Raw genomic sequence first — 20,669 nt, forward strand, 5'->3', positions numbered from 1 at the left:
TTGTTTTTTTATCTAGTATAACATAGTACCCAACTTTTGTATTAAATAAGGATGATATTTTGACCTGGAAATTTATGATGAGAAGTTGTAAATGGTTACAAGTTTTCAAATCAATAAGGCAATCATATCTTTTTGACATTGCTTTAAATTTTTATGATACTGACTGAGGCTGGAATTTCGTTATAAGTATGCCAGCACTTGCATAACATTACAAGAAAATTATTAATTCATCTTATTTTGTCCATTCTTTGGAACTCTGACATTTATTTAAGGCTTATACATATTAAGCTATCTTTCAAATAATTCAAAAAATCATAAACATCCCTGCCTTTTTCAAATTAAAGGCATGAAATCATAATATTCTTTTAGTTATATTTAAGTAGCTCTAACACACAAAAGGAAGTATGAATAAATGTCATACTTTGTAAGGAATATGGTTGTATTTCACTTGTTCTGTTGATTGATAGCGTTTGGTTATATCAGTCATGGTCTATTGACTTTGTAAATTTTGCTTAGTTTTCTTGTATTCATTTATGATTAGTTATCAATTAGTTATCAAAGTTAGGTCAGTTTTAAAGGAACCACTAAGGGTAAGTTAATGATGTTTGGTATGCAGTTGTATAAGCATTGGCATATCTCATTTCAATGGAGATTATTTAGCCCCTCCCCTCAGTCATAGTCTTGACTTTGAAACTTTCGTATAGTTTTCAAGTCATAGTTAGTGATGAGGTCAGTTTATGGCGAACTTCTAGTGCTAGGTCAATGATATGTGTTATGCAGTTGTAGTAGCATTTGCATATCTCATTACCATAGAGATTATGTGACTCCGCCCCCTCAGTTATGGTTAATTGACTTTGAAATTTTGCTTAGTTTATATGTATTAGTTTGTGTTTAGGTTGTTTAAAGGGAACGACTTATGATAGGTCAATGGTATTTGGTATGCAGTTCTATTAGCATGGAGATTGTTTAGCCATGTACCTACAGTCATGTTTCATTAACTTTGAAAACTTGCAAAACTTACATGTTTAAAAATAGTGTTGCTATTTTAATTTCAACATTTGCACTATCGAAATAACAAAAATGCAAGACATATCTCTGTGATAACGGTTTATTTTACATTTGCATCAATCTATTCAAAAATATTGTTAGTATCATTAGAAATCATGCTATAATATTCGTAGTACTAATAAACTGACATATCATGATATGGGTGGTAGCACTGATGATTCGAAAAGTATGACCTGACTCAATTCGAAAATATGTAAAGGACCATAAACTACATGTGAAAAATGGTTTTGATGAATTTGATCGATCAAGAGTTATACTCGTTATATTTGTGAAAATTGCGGGTGTTTTTTTTGGTTGTTATTTGCAGACAAAAGTGCCACTTGACAAAACTTTAACACGATGCCATGGACCGTAAACTACACACATCTTTGTCAATTTAATGGAATTCGATGCAACTGTTATACAAGTGAGAGGTTTAGCTAGCTTCAAAACCATGTTTAATCCACCATTTTCAACATGAGAAAAGGCATGTACTAAATCAGAAATATGCACTAGTTATCCATTCGTTGTTTGAGCTTTTAATTTTGCCATTTGGTTAGCGACTTTGCTTTTTGAATTTTTCTCGGCGTTTAGTATTTTTGTGATTTTAATTTCTACTGATGAAGTATTAGTTTTACGATTTAAACATCATTGATCAAAATATGCGACCTTAGCTTTCTTCCGGTTTTGTTTCTTTTTAAACTTGATGATGGTATATGTTCTACTCAACAAAAGCTTTTAAGACTTTAATCACAATGTCATGGACAAATGATATTTAGGTCGAGGTAGATTTTGACAGTTTACAGTCATTCTGCGACTATAGTTTGCTAGATTTTTTCTGTTTACTCCAAACTATTCTTGTCGCTCCTATAGCTTTGAATTTTAGGAACTCCCTTTGAATTCTACAAAATTAATGAATTGTTGATCTATGTTCATTTTGATTAAAACTAATTATCACATAAACTAACTTGATGAAAGCCATTATACCATAGATATAACAATAAACAAATCATTCAGTTTACAGCTACTATGATTTCTTTGGCAAATTGATAGCTTCAAAGAAAACTGTTTTCTCACATAACCAAATGCCTATTTCAGGTCAATCTTGCTCCATTTCGTCTTTCGTTTAGATTTTTTGTGAGGTTTGTATTGTAGCTCATCGAAATCATCATCTTCTGAATTTTCTTTCTGAAAAGAGCAAAACAGGATATTGAAATATACAAAAAAGTGCGAAAGATACCAGAGGAACATTCATTTCCAACTTACTTTATATACTTGTATTTCTTGGTTCATTTATTGTCCGATTTAATTTGACATGAAGGAAATCAGAGATACAGATACCTATGTATTCTCATTTACACTGTGGATGTTTTGACCCCAAGTGTATCACAAACCAAGTAGTCAGCACTTTTATGCTGTCAGGAAATATCTATGATTGTTCAATTTTATACAAATTTACAATTTATAAAATGGGACTTTATTTGAAATGCTAAGGGTTTCTTCCCATGGGCATAGACTGCATAGATGTATTTGCCACATACTGTCAGACCTTTTAGTAATTATAATATTCAACTTTGTACTCCATTTCTCCTTCCAACTGTAGTTATCTAACTATATGTTGTCTTTGAACACTGGAAGAGAACTAAACATCTTGATGAAAAGGAGGACTTTGAATTATCCCTACAATTATTCTTTTAGAAGCTTATTCATATTGATTTTACATGAAGCAGTTTCAGTTTAAATATTTTCTACATTTTGAATTATCTATCATAATTTACTTGATAAAAGGGTTTGCCTCTTCCATATCAGCTACTGATTCAAGATTTCTAAATGATGCTATGGAAGTAACATCTTTAAATTTTTTAACTGGTCACATGATGGAAATAAAATAAGACGATGTAATATGGTATCAATGAATAACCTATACATTAAAGACTAAAAGCAAAACGATATGAACACTACAGGCTAATATCTTTTATTTGACCGTTCCGGAATTGCTGTAACAGAATTATTTCGAAATTCACTTGATTTTCTACACTGTATTTTGGTACACAATGGTATCTCTAGTGAATTAGGGACTGCTTACCCTGTTCTGACAAGTAGCTGCCTCATCTATGGTTTAAGTGGCATCATTTTACCGAATCATTAAAATTCTGTGAAATTAATATGGATTTTTCCACCTCTTTAATTTTCCCTTTATAATACTATTTCAAAATTTGTATCACGATACTTCAAATTTGCACACAATAAGATGACAATAATGATAGGAAATGATATTTTGGTCTCGAGTATCAATAAAGAGAATTTGATTGTGAAAATGTACATCTGATTCAGAAACATTATATTGTTAGTGTAATTCAATTAAACAATACCAATTCGCCGTTTCAGAATCTAATGCATCCTGGGTAATATTTACAAAGGTGTACACCAACACGTCGTGATTGGTTAAAAATGTCATAAACAATGGAAATTCAACCAATGACGTGACTTTATTTTCATTTTGGGGTACAAACAATGAAATTACTCATGATTCTTTAGATCTCAAACGGCCAATTGGTATTATAGTATTATCTACCAAAAATAAGACCTTACTTCATGAGTTTTCACCAGTGAATATCTAGACAGAAAAATACTACAAGCACCATGATAGTTTTACTCACTCGATTAATGACATCAAACAATTCTTTGACACTTTTCTTTACATCATTGTGTAAATTTTCTAACTCGTGTAATTTCCATCTTATATAGTGTCCGTTCCATTTTTTCAACCTGACGATATTATGTAGATCCACGTTACACTCCTCGTAGAGAATGACAAGCCTGCTGATTCTCATATCTTCATCAAACTGTTGTCTATTTTCTGGTGTGAACAACCCATATTTTGATATAAACTGGCTGATCCTATCCAGAATGGGTTTAACAAAGTTTTGATAAAATTGATGAAATTGACGAAATTTAGCTAGTCTGTCCTGATGAGACGTAGATAACATGTGTTCCTCAGATGTACATACAGGTTTTCGAGTCTGCTGTGTCTTATCATATGGGTCAGGGAAAGTCAACATTTCCTTATTTCCCTTTGAATGCACCTCTGTTTGTATGTTTTTGTTTACATTAGAATGCAAGTGCGTTTTTGTTTCTTCAACTGACGGTATCGACTGCCTCTTACTAGATTGAAGTGGCAAAAACTCAGCTCGTGAGGACCATGTTGAATCCGGTTTTACAATGTTATTTGACGGTGACAATAGAGAATTCGCAATAGACTTTATACTTAATTTAGTAGATACTAAATTTTGCACAACTTGACTATTGACTGTCCTTTCACTTTGATTGATCTCCTGAATGTCAGTCTTATCTTTAAATATCTCTCCACAAATATCACATCTTGACTTATCTATGATAAGCTTAACAAACAAGGGATCATTTTGTATTTCGACTATACCAGATTCAAAATAAACTGATTCTTTGGTTGTTTTTTCATTGAATTCCAAATTTCGAATATTTTGTTTTTTGCGGTCCTCAAGAACTGTCTTGACTTCAACGTCCGTAACTTTAATTTCCTCCGTTTCAAATATGTCTTTCTCACCCGCGACATCTGCAATAAATTGATCTTGACCTGTAAGGGTCATTAGTGTTTCATATAGGTGGAATGTGTCCATCGAATCGATTTTTAAGTCACATTCGTCTTGAATTATGCCTCCTTTCAGTTCATCCCATTTACATCGCAGCAATTTTCCTCCTTTGTTTGTGATAAAATCATGTAATCTTCTTCTGATGTTATTTATACCAGTAGCACTTTTTATACCTGCTAAGACGTTCGATATTCGTTCTGGATAAAGATCTGGTTTGTAATGCACTGAAAGTTGTCTAAGAATTTCGGCTTCAGATTGCGTAAACACGGCACAATCCATATTAATTACGAATATTAAACTCCAACATATCACATTTTCAACAACTGCTACATCAGAATAAAAAAGACCTTCATCGGGTTTTCCGGACTTCATTTTTCGTAAATGACATGAATTCTTGAGTCTTTTGAAGGCAATATTAGTTATGTTTATCTTACTGCGTATTCCAGAGACTAACCGAACAAACATTTCTAGAATATTACGAATATCATTAATTTGTGGCATCTTTTTAAAGTCATAGCATGCAATCAGTTTCTCTGTTGTCAGTTTGTCGTCAAATAATGTTAACTCTATGTACTTTACTGTGTTTAAAAATGATGATGGAATAAAAAACTGAAAGTCATTCCTCTTCTGACAGATGGCGAGTTTTGACTGCAATACAAAACCAACAAATGTGTAATATTTTATCCATGATAGAAATAAATTCAGTTCTGGTAGTGTATATTCTGTTCGCTGCTTCTGAAGTCTCTCAACGAAGACACCGAAACTTTTCATAGCTCGGTAAGGGTTCTGTTGCTCACGCATTTCAAAAACACTATAAGAAAACGATCGAATAATAGATATAACTACTGGTTTACCCGTAAATTCAGGAATCATAAAACCAAGTTTTCGCACTTTAGTTATACTTTGATCGTTAGGACAGCTTTTATCTTGTAAATAGCTCAATAGTTCTTCTGACATCGAATTCTCGAGCTCCAAAATGCTTTATGTGATATCTACACTCAATCCAAATAGTTTATGGTAAGTGATCATTTCTACTAAAGTTGAAATATTTTTTTCTCTCTTGTCATTAAACTCATCTTCACATTCTGACAAATGAGACTTGAAGTATTCATTCATTTCTTCCCTTACCTTTAAAACTTGTCCACGTATACAGTTACAGTCCTTCATAGAAAGATTATTAATCCGAGGAACAATCTGAATGGTTTCTCTTATCAAATTCCGACATGACATAGATTCACCAGTACGCGTTTTGAAATGTCGAAGAATTTGGTTTTCTTCTTTTGTAACACGATCTGATAATTCTTTGATCCGATGCAGAAAATAATCAAGTCTTATTTTCTGAACATTACTTTCCAGCAAAACTTCGAAATACTTGAAAGTGGTACAGGTCCTTTTCAACTGGCAAACAGACAATGCCTGTGTAAAGTTCTTCTCAACAATTGGTAAAAACTTCCAATAGTAATCGTTAATCTTTTTTAACAGATCAATGATTATAACACGGAGAACTTCTGTTCTATCAACTTCTTTTTTTACAGATTTATTTTTTAATGTTTTGAAAAGTCTACTTATTGGAGGGTGTTGTCTAGGATTGTAAAATAATTTCACCCCTTCTTGTTTTATCCCATAATCTTCCACCAGTTGTATTTTTTCAAGGGAATTGTTCTCGGAAGTTATCGTATAAAGCAATGCTAATGTATCTTGCAGCCACTTCACTACTAAATCCAAATGTGAACCTTGCTTTAAATCCGAGATATTCATCATCCAATTCAAACATTCCATCTTGCCCCAATTGTTTTCAAGTGGTTGTCTAACTTGAAACCTCTCAAAAGCCAATTCAATATACTTTTGATGTCCAGTGAGTCTACCAAGAAGCAAATTTGCCTCACCCTCTGTATTGGTAAGGCCATCAATACTTTCTTTATTGTTTCCTTCTTTGCATTTCAAAAGCATCCTAATCGATTTCCTCAAACGTTCCTCTAATACTTTTATAGCTTCTCCGGCGTTTGCACTACCATCAGGTTTAATTTTCATATGAAGGAGAGAACTAAGGACCAAACAATGACTATATGAAAAAGCGTCTCTATTTATATCATAAAATTGAAGAGCTTCTTCTGGAAAGCCGTACTTATTGTATAAGTCAATAGCCTCTTTCGTTTTATCTGTAAAATATCTATCTTACATGTAATTAATCTGCACAATAGTTATATCCGGCAAGGATTTATTTCCAAGAATAAAACATAGTTCAGAATTTTGCCCTGTTTCAAATTTTAAAATAATCTTAAAAAGTAAAAAAAAAAAAAAACCATATTGTAAACTTCGTTCCTTTTTAAAACTTGATCTTAATCAGAAAAGCTAAATCCTTTGCATTTCAGAGGCATATAAACTCTATGAAAAATTACTAAAAGAGTACTAGTTGGTTTAATAGAGCAGTACTTGAGTACTAGCTAGAAAAGATATATACAAAAATAGAAGACCATAATACGCATGTTACGCTTTGTTTGTATCACATTATCAACGTATAACCCTCTACATCATTATATTAAGCTAAATAATTCCGTTAAATTCGTAGAAAATAATGGATATATAAGTTGATTTTCAATGGATATTATGATTTTCGTAATTTAAGGAACACGATCTTTAAATTGATACATAGTTTTGGATTTTATCTATTCTCGATGTATTTTGATTGTGGTGGATAACTTTGTCACGTTGTCGCCAATGTAACTTTCACATAAAGGCTGACCAATCGAACATACGCTCGTTACAAAAACTTTCTGGCCTGGCCAAGAATAGTTCGAATATTGACAAAAGTTGCATAACATTGTAGTCCTAGGTAAGATCTACCATAATGAATAGCCTATAACCACTACCAATTAACTACACAATAATTCAATCAATAGTTACATAGTCACCATTTGAAAATAAATGAATACATTCTTACCAGATCAAACATCAGTTACATTTTATAACCGTAAAAAAAACCCACGTTTACCAAAGTTTTATATGATAAGTAGTCATCTAAATAATGCCTGGTTGTCCGTGTTAACGTTGTTTTTTTTTTGTATATTTTGAAACAATATGTTCCTCTAATATGATGTTATATGTTTGTAAAGTATTTAAAAAATGAAGATTTCGGACGCATTTTTAATGACAATTTCGCACCCGTCTTATTCTCCTGGAGCAACTGATATCACCCCTTATTTTTTTATGGGGTTCGTATTGCTCTGTCTTTAGTTCTCTAGGTTGTGTTTTGTATATTGTTATTTGTTTTTGTTGTTTTTTTTTGCCATTGCGCTGTCTGTTCATTTAACTTATGAGTTTGAATGTCCTTTGGTATCTGTGGACTCTTTTTTCACACAAATATACAAAACGATTTTAGAATTTTGATTTTATAGTGATTTCTATTGAAATCTCGAAGGGGCGTTTTACAAAAAAAAATGTAATTGAAAGAATAATTGAGTATTCGATTAATGTTTGGCATTCCTAGCATATATAGCTATATGACAAAACCAAATATATAAAATGAGTTAACAAATGTTTCTAACGTCAACTTTGCCTGGATGGTCGGAAGCTTATTTTCTTAAAATGTTCTTAAATTTAAAACGGTTGATTTAAGAAATCTTACACTTTGGAACAGCCTTCCAGTTACTGTATAGACAATGTGCTATGGCTGTAAAAGGAATTTTATGAATTTCGTGCGCTATAACCACTCTTCTGAATTTACCTTTAACCGAACAATCCGTCATGATGTCCTTAATAGAGGGTTGCTGCTCACAAGAAAACTTGTGGAACAGGATATGCTTACCATTTCGGAGCACCTGATATCACCCAAGTTTTAATGGGGTTCGTGTTGCTTAGTTCTTAGTTTTCCATGTTGTGTTTGTATAGTATTGTTTGTATTTTTCATTTTTAGCCATGACGGTGTCAGTTTATTTTCGATTTATGAGTTTGAATGTCCCTCTGGTATCTTTCGACCCTCTTGAAATGTTTCATATTACCTGGTGTCTGTTTAGTGGAAAGTTATTATCAATTTACCAATTACCTTTGTTGACAAGTATTCTTGCAGCATATGTGATGTACTCCTTGTTGCCATTATATCGACTTGTTAAGAAATCAATTCTGACTGATACACTCCTAATATGGTCAAGGAATTCTAACATTCGATTTATATCGTGATGTTTGTGGTAATGACCAGCAGCATTTATATTTATTTGATCCTCATCATACAAGTTGCCCAAAGGATGCAGACTGCTATCAGACCTATTGTATGAGTTCTGTAAAAAAAATAAACAGTATATTAAATTATGTCAAATAGCTTTTAGATATATTTGTTGATGAACAACAGGCATATGAGGATGGTTATGATACTATGTGGATAAATTAATCTGTTTTCAAGAGATAAATTGACAGCGTGTCATCACTACAATGGCTATCACCTTTACGATTATAAAATTAAGGTGGCGTAATGGGGATACAATTTTGACGAAGTAGAATCTTGACTACTTAGTTGTATTTCAAAAGAAAAATGCATCTACTAGCCATTGGTCATCATTTAATGTACTTTTCTGCTTTAAGTCAATTCAAAACTATTGTCTGATCGGTTGTCATTTCCGAAATTAAACATTTAAAACAAATCTTATTAACTATTTCGTGGTAAAGCAGACTAAAGGGTTTCAGAGGTTTCAGACTAATAGCCATAGAAAACACACACACAAAATGAAGTTTTTTGAAGTTATGCATTTTTAGTTCCACTGGTTAACTTTGTCGTCCAGTATTTTTAGTAAAGATTTGTTATTCGAACACACCAACTCTGTTGTTATGACTCATATAAGAAAGGTATTTCACTTGTCCCATATATTTCATTTTTTAATACTGTGAATTTTAAATGCTATTAACTCAAAAGAGGGGCGAAAGATACCAGAGGGACAGTCAAACTCATAATCGAAAATAAACTGACAACGCCATGGCTAAAAAATAAAAAGACAAACAGACAAATAATAGTACAAAAGACACAACATAGAAAACTAAAGACTAAGCAACACGAACCCAAACAAAAACTGGGGTTGATCTCAGGTGCTCCGGAAGGGTAAGCAGATCCTGCTCCACATGTGGCACCCGTCGTGTTGCTCATGTTATTACAAACCCGGTAAATAGTCTAATTCGGTAGGTCACATTCGTGGTGAAAAGGGAAGTGGATTGTAGTTACGACATAAGGAACATATCCGATATCATCTGTGAAACGGTTATTCCATAACGGTCAACCAACTCGTGATGGCGTCCGTAAAATTTACGAAGGGATGATTTCAACTTCACCATTTGGAACTTTTGGTTCGATAGCTTCCTTGTGAGCAGCAACCCTCTATCGATGAAATCATGATAGGAAATACAAGCCCGGGAATATCGTCTCAATTGGGAGATATATACTCCGTATGCAGGCGCTGCTGGAATGTTGCTACATAGAAATGGAAAGTTCACAATTGGGAAGCTGAAATCATCTCTTTTGTCGTAAAGTTTTGTTTTCAACCGATACACAGTTAGAAGTTTAGTTTCGCATTATGACCATGGTCCATTTTTTAAATATGAAAGTTTTTGTACAATAAAATTGATTTTTAGATAGTTGAAGAATAATATAGCCTTCCAAGTGGGTTTATGTGACCATTTAGATTGTTTTTAGCATGTTTTATAGACTATTTTTGTGTTTTGCAGTCCGTTTTTCCTATCCCTACCTCCCATAGGTCCAGAAATTATTGTCGTGTTTTTCAACAAACATTTGACGCTCGATCTTTTCAATTAAATTTTATGGAAAAACGAGCAGAAATGCATATGATTTTTTTGTTACCTCTTGATAGATAAATGTCTATGGTTTCAGGAAAGGTATCACTTACTCTAATTGATTGAAATTTTCTTTTGGACCAAATTTTGGAGACTTTATTTTGTGACATTTTCACCCCCCTTTTTGAAATATTTTGTATCAAATAAATGCAGATTGTTGCCATGGTTACACCAAAAAGAAATTATATTTCACTATAATAACTATTGAAAATCAAATCTATGGAAGATTCTCTTTCCATAAATATACACATGCATAACACAAATTTTACCTACATTTGCACCTACAACAATCGTCTGTTTTATACATTCGTGTTACGCACTATTATATTATTTATTTATGTATTTCTCTGTCCTAAGTGTAAAGTTGTCATTTTGAGCGGTATTTCTAACATTGCCATATAAGCGTGAGGTTTGGCTAGCCATACAACCATGTTCAAAATTAACTCATCATAGATACCAGGATTGAAATTTTGTAAGTTGAAAAGCATTGAGGACCAAAAATTACTAAAGTTTTGCAAATAGAGCTAAGATAATCTGTTCCTGAGGAAGGTTCAACTCACCATTTATTCTTAAAATATTCTATATCAAGACCAGAATATGGCAGTTGCTATCAAATAGTCTGTTCCTATGTATGTTAGCGTTTGTTATTGTAGCAGTTCATTGTTTCTGTTGGTTTTCTCTTATAGTTGATGTGATTCCCTATGTTTTGGTTTGTGACCCGGATTTGTTTTCGCTTAATCGATTTATGACTATTGAACAGTAGTATATGAAAATTTGTCTTTAATTTTAAGGTTAAAAATATCTTGAAGCTCTTTACTATAATTTAAGTAAAACACGCACATGATGCATATAATCCTTAACTATGCACTTTATTAAATTTTTAAAGCCCATAAAAACAGATGTAAACAATTCAAATATACCAATTTTGCTTTTTTACCTTCTCTAGCAAATCATTCCATTTCTTTTGTTTAATTTCAACTGGGTATCCGCCTGTACTTACTATGCTTGAAATCATAATACCAATTTCATAGCATACTACCTCTTCATATTCTTGTCAAATATTTTCAGCTGTATGTACGTACTTAAAAGCGGGAATGTACTTATATTACAGACTTAATGTTCCAATCTAAAAAGGAAATGCTCTATTTTGTCTAGGAACCTGTTTTTAAAAAAAAACCATTTTTACCAGAAATTATTTGTTAGTCATACATTTTTGGTTTACATTACTTGAAGCTTTGAATTGATTTGAATTTCACTTTATTCTTTTTGAGGATAGATGTTTCTTCCTCGGTACTTGACACTTCGTACTTCGTACTTTGCACTTGTATTTTCTTTAAATGTCTGAAATATTTGCTGTTACCACTGACAAAGGAACCGAATCACCAGCATAGCAACAAATAATATCTATGGTTGCTTCACAGCATATTTACAAATTATTTTTCTAAAATGTTGTGTTTTTACTTACTTGTAGTCCAGATCCATCAGGTTGTATAAGGATTTCCAGAGGTACTTCCCTATGTTTTCTCTATAAAAAAAACATTTACCATTAGAAGTGTTAAATAGATTTACTAAAATTTGGGCTGGTTCATATATACATTTTAATGTGCAACAAACATCCCTTATTTGATAATTTCAAACTGTGTGTTTTATATTTGATCATATCATGACAGCATTATTTGCATTTCTTATTTTAAGGGTTCAATTTATTTTGGTAAAGATTCATATATTGGAACAAGTGAATACATCTGATTATTCTTCAGTTATTCTTAAAATTTTAAGATTCTACTAAACATTTCAATTTAGATTTTGTTACTTACCCTCATGTGAGTCATGAGATTTGAAGTACTATCCAAGCTTCCACATATTACAGAAGAGCAATGGTAGCATTTAGCCTCAGGTATTCCATACTTTTTTTGGGGAATATAAAAATGTTCACGTATACTGTCCTTCATTCGTATCTGATTTAATACCTAAATTAAAAAAGTTTTAGAAAACGTTTAGATTATATTCACATGAACAGAATTTAACATAGACATATGATGAATGAATAAGCCCAAAATGAGTTCATAATATGTCTATTTCTTTGTCTGTGTCTGTGTTATTAAAGAAAGTCCTGATGTACAATATTATTATATTTTCTCTCTACTGGTTATATATTTCATATGAATTTGTCAATACTTAAACAATTTAGCAAAGTTTGACAAGAAAAGATGTAAACAAAGGTGTGTCAAAACAGAAGTTACACATTCGTGAGTTAAATGATTTATAATATACCCAAAAATAAGCGTCTCTGCCTTTTTTTTTTTAAAAAGCTTTCTTTTGCCAAACACAGATTTTAATGTTAACAAGAATAACTGCATTTGAAATCCTTAGCAGGTATTCAGAAGCAAAAACAAAATTCACAAATGTTAACATGTTCAAGCCTATAGGTGTTATGTAATAGAGAAAAAGAAAAATGCTTATATTTACCTTTTTCTCTTTATATCTTCGCAAAGATGCAATTGCTTCATCAAACATGTTGAATTCTTGTAATACACCAATTGCTCTGTCAAAACGACTAATGTGTTCAAAGATTCGACAACATTCTGATGGTTTATCACTTCTTCTAAACATTTCAGCAGCTTTCTCAAACTATAAAGTAAAAATCTTTTCAGAAGATTTGAGTATGTTTGAAAGATTTATCACGAATTTGTGCATTAAAGCTATCTGTAAGTATATATATATATCTAATAAAAAGGAATTGCCAAACTTGAAATGAAGCCTGTTTGTACGGAACAAAAAAAAAAACAAAACCCAACAAATTAAACATGCTCTAAATTATCCAATTTTAACAACCAAACTCGCGATTAACATGTGGTACAGTAAACGGCCAGTAGTTGAGGGATAAGTGACAAACTTGAAAATGGTGATTGATCAAAAGCAATCGGTTCAGCTTTAGATTTTTATAATGGTAGTGAGAGAACACAGGAATAAGAGTTCAAACCAACATTTTTCAAAGAGAACTATTTTCACGTCCAAAATTAAGATAATTGATTTTATCCTTTTTATGTGTTACTGGATACATTGAACTTTGGTATCAATGGACCATTTACAGGGTGCAACAATAGTTTCTTAATATATATGAATGATTATTAAATATTTTAATAAAACGTATTGTCGACCGCTTTTTGTAAACTATTAGAAAAATATATTGTTCCAAATTCTTTTAACGGTGTAGAACACGATTGTTATTTTTTTTCTTAGTACCAATCTGTAAGTCGAACCTTTACTAACTGATATTTACAGTTGAATCTTATTTTTTATTATCAGACTACTATCGAAGGGGTGATCTGAGTTCAAAACATGGTTACCTTCGTCCTATTTTTATGTGCTAAACACAAGTTTTCTTATGAACCTTTTTCTATACCATTAACTTTAATTTCAAAAAGGATTTTTTTATCATTTTCTCAAAGGTTTATTGCAACTGGCATTTACATAATCGTTTTGTTATTTCTTATCAATTTCATTCTTTTCTTTTAAGTCATTGGAGTGTACGTTAATCGTAAGGATGACTTAGATGATTTAACAGAACTTTAATCCCTAAATAATGCCAGACCGTTTCGAGATTTAAAAAAAAAACATTAATGATTGAGGTTAAGATCGTTATTTGTTGAAAAATTCACGTAAAATAGGCTACAGTGACACTGTTGTATTACCCGTTGTCTCTTTTCGTATATCTCAGTTGCCAGATCATAATGTTTAGCCATCGCGAGACATTTTGCCGCCTCCTTAGTCCTTTTCAACTTCAAAAACTTTAAAGTTGCTTGATATAGTTCTTCTCTCATTTCACTGCTGTTCTGAATTTTTTTGCGTGCATTTTTATAATGCAAATAGGTATATGCCAATTCTTCTTTATAAATACAACCAGCCATTTTAAAACATTGTGCTGCCTGCTCATACAAATCCCTTTTCATTAGTTCCTCTCCGCTTGCAGTCCATTCAGCAGGTGTTGACTTTACTGTAAAATCTAAAAAGAAATGGAAAAATAAATCAGCAGAGGAAACAATTATTGTTTAAACAAATTGTAATAAAGCGACTATACAATATCCGGACAGTCTATAAATTACTTTCAGGCAATTGTTTATTCATCTAAATAATTTTTCAAATAGTCGCAAAACATTCATTTAAATGTCCATATACTTACAATAAGTTTAAAATATGTGTAATTAAAAGTTTATTTAGGCATATAGAAAATGGTTTGTAATGAAAATATTACTTTTATTATAATGTGAGATTTTGCTGTAAATAGTTGGACATTGAGCAACTGAATAAATTGTTCAATAGAAAAGCAGCAGATTGAACATCATCATCAAGAAATGAAAAGATCAAAAGAAAGCAACAGATTATCAAATGATCTTTAATGTGAAGATTACCACACAAATGTTGAGACAAAACTAAACTTTAACGTATGGTTAAATGATAAAAATATGAGTACATAAATTTAAATTGTATTTCTAGAAAAAGCTGGACACATTTACAGAGAGTGTATGTCTGTCATTTCAATGAAGGGTTTCTTAAATATACAAGGGACTGAACATTTCAACGTTTTAAAAAAGAAGAATACACTTATATCCAAAAAATTAAGATAGAAGTACCTACTTTTCTCAATAGAGGTTTTGACTAAACCAAGAGCTGTAAAGTATTGAAACATAGGTGTCCTTTTCTCAACGTCTTCATCAAATATCCAAACGTTAACTCTTGCTCGCGTGATAGCTGTGTAGAGCTGTTTCAATTCTGAATTTAACACTTTATGTAACTTTGGATCAAACGTCAAAGGTCTTGATGAATATCCTACAATTATAATAGCACTCTGTATTATTACAAGTACTATTAGTTACATAGTGTGTTAGTGACCTAATACGATATATACGAGCGAAGCTCGAACCCCATATGGAATTTACTATCCCGTATATATCGTATTAGGTCAGTAGCACACTATGTAACGCATTTATCTTACCGACTATCTTAATTTGTTGAATTTAGAATTTGCTATCATATCACGTCTTCTTACTTTTATATTAAAGTTTCCAAGTGTTCAATTTTAAGAACCTACTTCCATTGGTATGCACAAAAAAAAACTAATGTTAACAATAGCAATTTGATATCAACAACCTTGATATAACAATAGTAAACAGACCTTTCAATACATTTGAATAATCAAAAAGTGCCTAAGTCGAAACTCCACTACTAACCGTGTATTGAAACAAGCCCCGCCTCCTTACTAACCTAATATGGAATATACACGGTCTCCACGCGAACGCTTTTAACCAATCATATTCCTAGAAATGTATAGGAGGTAAGATAACAATCATTGTCATTCAATTTTTGTTCTAGTGTACGGTTTTTCAGCTGCTAAACTTAGCAAAATGTAAGCCATTTTACAACCTGAAGCCTGAAATATAACTCGATAGAAAATCCTTTTAAATAAGATTTAAAAATAGAAAAAAAAAGAATTACATTTTAGCAAAGTATGAACAAATTATGTCCTTGTTTTAGTTTGTACCCGCCTTATTATGTAGTTGACCACAGAAAAAATGTTTATCGTAACATTATTCACATCCCAACACTACATTTGTAATAAAGCCAATTTGAAAAAAAGAAGCTTCTATGACCTATAGTTGATCTGTTGCAATCAATTAATAATACTTACAATCCTGCACATGAAAGACATACTTTTATGAAGATATTTCACATAGGCTATAGTCGAATTTACCTGTTTGCAAAGTTTTGTCTTTTCCTTGTCTCTGCAAAAAGTCTGTAACAACTCTCCATTCTTTCGAAGCCTGTTATAAACGAGCATATTAGTCTTTAAGACATTTTCAATAGAGTACATCTTAATTGTAAAATAACAATAACTGCATTGCTTTGGTGTTTTTTTAGACTAACATTCAGACCACATTTGTGATGGGTTTTATTAAACGATAATAAAAATTAACAGAATAGGGTTGCATTCATATTCAATCATTGTCAGTCGTCATTTTATTACTAAATTATTTAGTTTAATCTGAGGAAAAAAGATTTAAAAAAATAACGAGATAGAAAAACAAATCACCTGTTTAGTAGATGTTTTAAGGTATGGTTTCTTGATGTAACCTAGCCCCCTTTGGCTGATTATTGGCAAAGAGAAAAAGAACATTAACGGATGCTCAAAATACAAGCCAAGTTCATATGAATATCGCGTTTGTTTAAATCTATGTACAGACCTGTGAATTTTTGAAAATGTTGAACAACAGTATGTCATCAAACTCTAGTCCTTTTGCTTCATATAATGTTAAAACAATTCCAGTTTTTAATTCTTCTGGCACTTTGTCACGTGCATCGTCATCAACAACGAGAATCGCTTGGTGTGCACCAAACTCTATTTGTGATGTTTCCTGTTTATGATGACATAACATTTTTATCAAATCATCCGGAGAATATGCATACAGTAGGACAGGTTTTGGGCCATTGAAAACACATTGTTCATCAGGAAGTTTGTCAAAAGAATCCGGAAATAAGTCAGATAGAATGTCAAGAACACTTTTTGCTAGATCTGTAATACCAGTGTGAGATCTGTAGTTATGTGGAAGGCTGTGCACGCGTTCAGGGATCGTAGAAACATCAACTGCGTTCATCTGTAAAACAGAACAAACATATCTAACGTTAAGTAGACTTTATCAATTTTTAGATGGTGACGTTCCCTTGTCACCATCTTATGGTGTTTATATATCTCAACTTGTAAGATTCGCTCGTGTACGTTAAAACGTATTAGATTTTAGCGAGAGAAATTTGTGTATTACTGAAAAATTATTACACAAGGGGTTTTGATATCACAAACTAGTCAAAACATTTACTAAATTTTATCACCGGTACAAGGACATCATTCGTAAATATAATTCAACATGCAGACATGTTATACGTTCAGGTATTTCACACCCAATCTTTTATGGTAATATTGTTTATAAAGCACAAAAATGTCGGCATTCACCTTAAAAGCTAACAAAATCTTTCAACAGACTTATTAAGAAGGGATATAGTTACGATACTGTTGTCAGGTCATTAAAGATTGCATATTTTGGCTTTAATATTGATTCACTTATAGGGTCTTTGCATCGGAAATAAACACATTTATTCTAAAACCAGTTGTTGGCATGATACGGGTTATGTTCTTCTTATATATTTTATGATGGTATAATACTAAACTTCTAAGGGGAAGGATTGTACTTGATATTCATATGATGAAGACATAATCTTTCAATCAGTTTAATTGAGGTCTGGGGCTGGCATGTCAGTAACTGCTAGTAGTCCTTTGTTAATTAATGTATCATTGTCTTTTGTTACTTATTCTGACATCGGACTCGGACTTCTTTTGAACTGAGTTTTATTGTGCGTGTTGTTGTGTGTTTGTTTTTCTACATTGACTAGAGGTATAGAGGGAGGGTCGAGATTTAAAAAAACATGTTTAACCCCGCCGCATTTTGCGCCTGTACAAAGTCAGGAGCCTCTGGCCTTTGTTAGTCTTGAATGATTTTTAATTTTAATTTCTTGTGTATATTCGGAGTTTATAATGTGATGTACAGTATTGTCGTTTGTTTATGTAATTTATAAGTGTTTCTCGTTTCTTGTTTTTTTATTATATAGATTAGACCGTTGGTTTTCCCGTTTGAATGGTTGTACATTAGTAATTTTGGGGCCCTTTATAGTTTGTTGTTCGGTGTGAGCCAAGGCTCCGTGTTGAAGGCCGTACATTGACCTATAATGGTTTACCTTTTTAAATTGTTATTTGAATGGAGAGTTGTCTCATTGGCACTCACACCACATCTTCCTATATCCATTTAGTATGACGTCCATTATCACTGAACTAGTATACATTTTAGTTTAGGGGCCAGCTGAAGCACACCTCCGGATGCGGGAGTTTCTCGCTGCATTGAAGACCCATTGGTGGACTTCGGCTGTTGTCTGATCTTTATCGGGTTTTTGTCTCTTTGACAAACACCCCATTTCTATTTTCAATTTTATTTAATCTAAAACCGTACTGAACAGTAGTTATATTCCACTAGATTATATTCTTTAATGTTTCGGACATCATACATCTTTCATAAGAATACATTTTAACACGATATTTCGAAAATATCATCAATTAACAATTTCCTTTGAAAGAGGCAAATAATAATTTCATTATATTTGGAAACGAACGACAGCCAGAATTCTACATACCGGGAATTTGTAAGTTGTTTACTACAAAAGACTACGGGGTGACTCTTCTTTTAAGATAAGTGTTAGAATGTCAATTTTCAAATGCGTGTATGTGAGTGTAAAATGAATCCTTACGCAGAAATTTAGTACCGCTCATGTTATCAATAGATCCTTATATTATAGTAGAAAAAAATAAAAATGTAACAAGTCAATTCAAAACGTTTTTTCGGCAGAGACAACATCAATAAACTAATAGATGAATAGTCAAGGTGGTGAATTGGAAGCGGCTCGAAATAGTCTTCGGCTGTAATCTCCTCTTTGGTCCGGTTGTTGTCTCTTTGACATATTCCCCATTTCCATTCTCAATTTTACCATAGGGTTCAAAGCAATTATTCGTTTTGGAAAATGAAATGACATCTATATTTGCCGTTTCAAAATTCTTTTCCTGTTACATGTTGAATTGTTCAATCTCAATATAATTGTAGGAGAAATAGACACTTACCGTCAGGTTCTTGCTTGTATAGTGAAACAAACTAACCAAGTCTTTAAATCTGAATGAAACTCCTTTCATAATACTCTGAGCTGTATCACCAGTGAGGAACATTCCACTTGGACTCTCGCAAAGGTTGATGAGAAGAAACAGTTCAGATTGAGTGAAATCCTGGGCTTCATCCACATATATTTCATGTACAATCCATTTTCTTCTTTTCTGCTTCATAAATCTTCGGTATAGGTTTTTAACTACGTCTGTTTGATCAAATAAACATTTTTGTCGTCGCATATGTTCATATATTAAAAATAATTCATACAGAGTTTCCCGGTCGCCAACGAAGGCTGGTGCTTGCTTTCGTCCCATTTCAAAGTACTCGGCTTTTGACAGATAGTCTTTCTTAGATGCAAGTGCCTCAAACGAACCTTTGATAAAAGACATTATCTCTGTCCAAATCAATAACGGGTGGTATCTGTTTTTGTGTAACTTAGTTTTCCCAATCATTTGCGGCCACAGAAGTTCTTCAAACACATTATAAGTAACTTCTCTTCTAGGATCAGTTTTTCTTGTTTTCTTTTGAGAAATATTTTCTGACTTTGAGTCGTGTTCTGTGTCGTTGTTCTCACTTTCATCGGTGCTATCACTGTCATAATCATCTTCATCCATACAAAGTAATATAGATATATCATCAACATCGGTCCATCCTTTAATATCAGTTTTAGGGCTCCCATCGCCAGGGTTTCTCTCAAAATAATATGGCGCTCCTTATGTTGCATCAAGCATCAACCAAAAATACTTTGCTGTAATAAAAAGGGGATATTGTTTTTCAGAAAGATCTTGAAGACGATTTGGCAAATCTGTGTCTTCCAGTATGCAATGTTCAGCTGCAATACCATCACCAATCATAAATGCTCTAAAACTCTTTCGAACTTCCGAGCAGAGTACACCGTTTTTGGTTATGAATACCTGACGCAAATGATGTTCAACATTTTCTAATGTTTCTGAGTCAACCTGATCTGTCATAAATTCATTTGCCCCGGAAATTATACTGTCCTTTACAGCTGACATTCCATTTGGGTTACCCTTGGTAAAATTGTCACAACTTATCATTGCACTTGCCTCTTCTGTTATGTCTTCTTGAAACTGCATGGTAGGATCTTGGATACTTGTAACTTCTCTGTCTTTATCCTCGGTTGAATGTACTATTTTGACGGTTTCAAAAGGTGGTTCCTCCTTGGTAGTAGAAGAACAGATGTTACCTGTTAATACCATTTCATATCTAGAGAATTTGTCAACGAGTACATTTCTTTCCATGTTTATTTTTTTTTTTTATAATTTGTTAATTTACCAACAGTGACAATTTAAGATAGGTAAGATATAACTGTTGATATAACAAACAATATTCTGATAATATATCGTAACATAAATAATACCACTGCCACATTAAACTACGCAAC

General features: G+C 32.3%; 1 protein-coding gene across 1 annotated transcript; it reads right to left on the reverse strand.

The window, feature by feature from the left end:
• Window positions 1-1,092: 1,092 nt before the first annotated feature.
• LOC143075492 (uncharacterized) lies at window positions 1,093-20,467 on the reverse strand. The gene is made up of 11 exons (XM_076250925.1): window positions 19,225-20,467; window positions 16,751-17,161; window positions 16,261-16,330; window positions 15,147-15,338; window positions 14,204-14,514; window positions 12,978-13,139; window positions 12,326-12,478; window positions 11,974-12,033; window positions 8,719-8,950; window positions 3,708-6,835; window positions 1,093-2,235 (listed from the first exon to the last, which is right to left on the reverse strand). Exons 1-10 carry the CDS (start codon window positions 19,876-19,878, stop codon window positions 5,658-5,660), a joined length of 3,423 nt encoding a protein of 1,140 aa, XP_076107040.1. The 5' UTR covers window positions 19,879-20,467; the 3' UTR covers window positions 1,093-2,235; window positions 3,708-5,657.
• Window positions 20,468-20,669: the final 202 nt, after the last annotated feature.

Source organism: Mytilus galloprovincialis, chromosome 1 (genome assembly GCF_965363235.1).
Source record: "Mytilus galloprovincialis chromosome 1, xbMytGall1.hap1.1, whole genome shotgun sequence".
Lineage (NCBI taxonomy): Eukaryota > Metazoa > Mollusca > Bivalvia > Mytilida > Mytilidae > Mytilus > Mytilus galloprovincialis.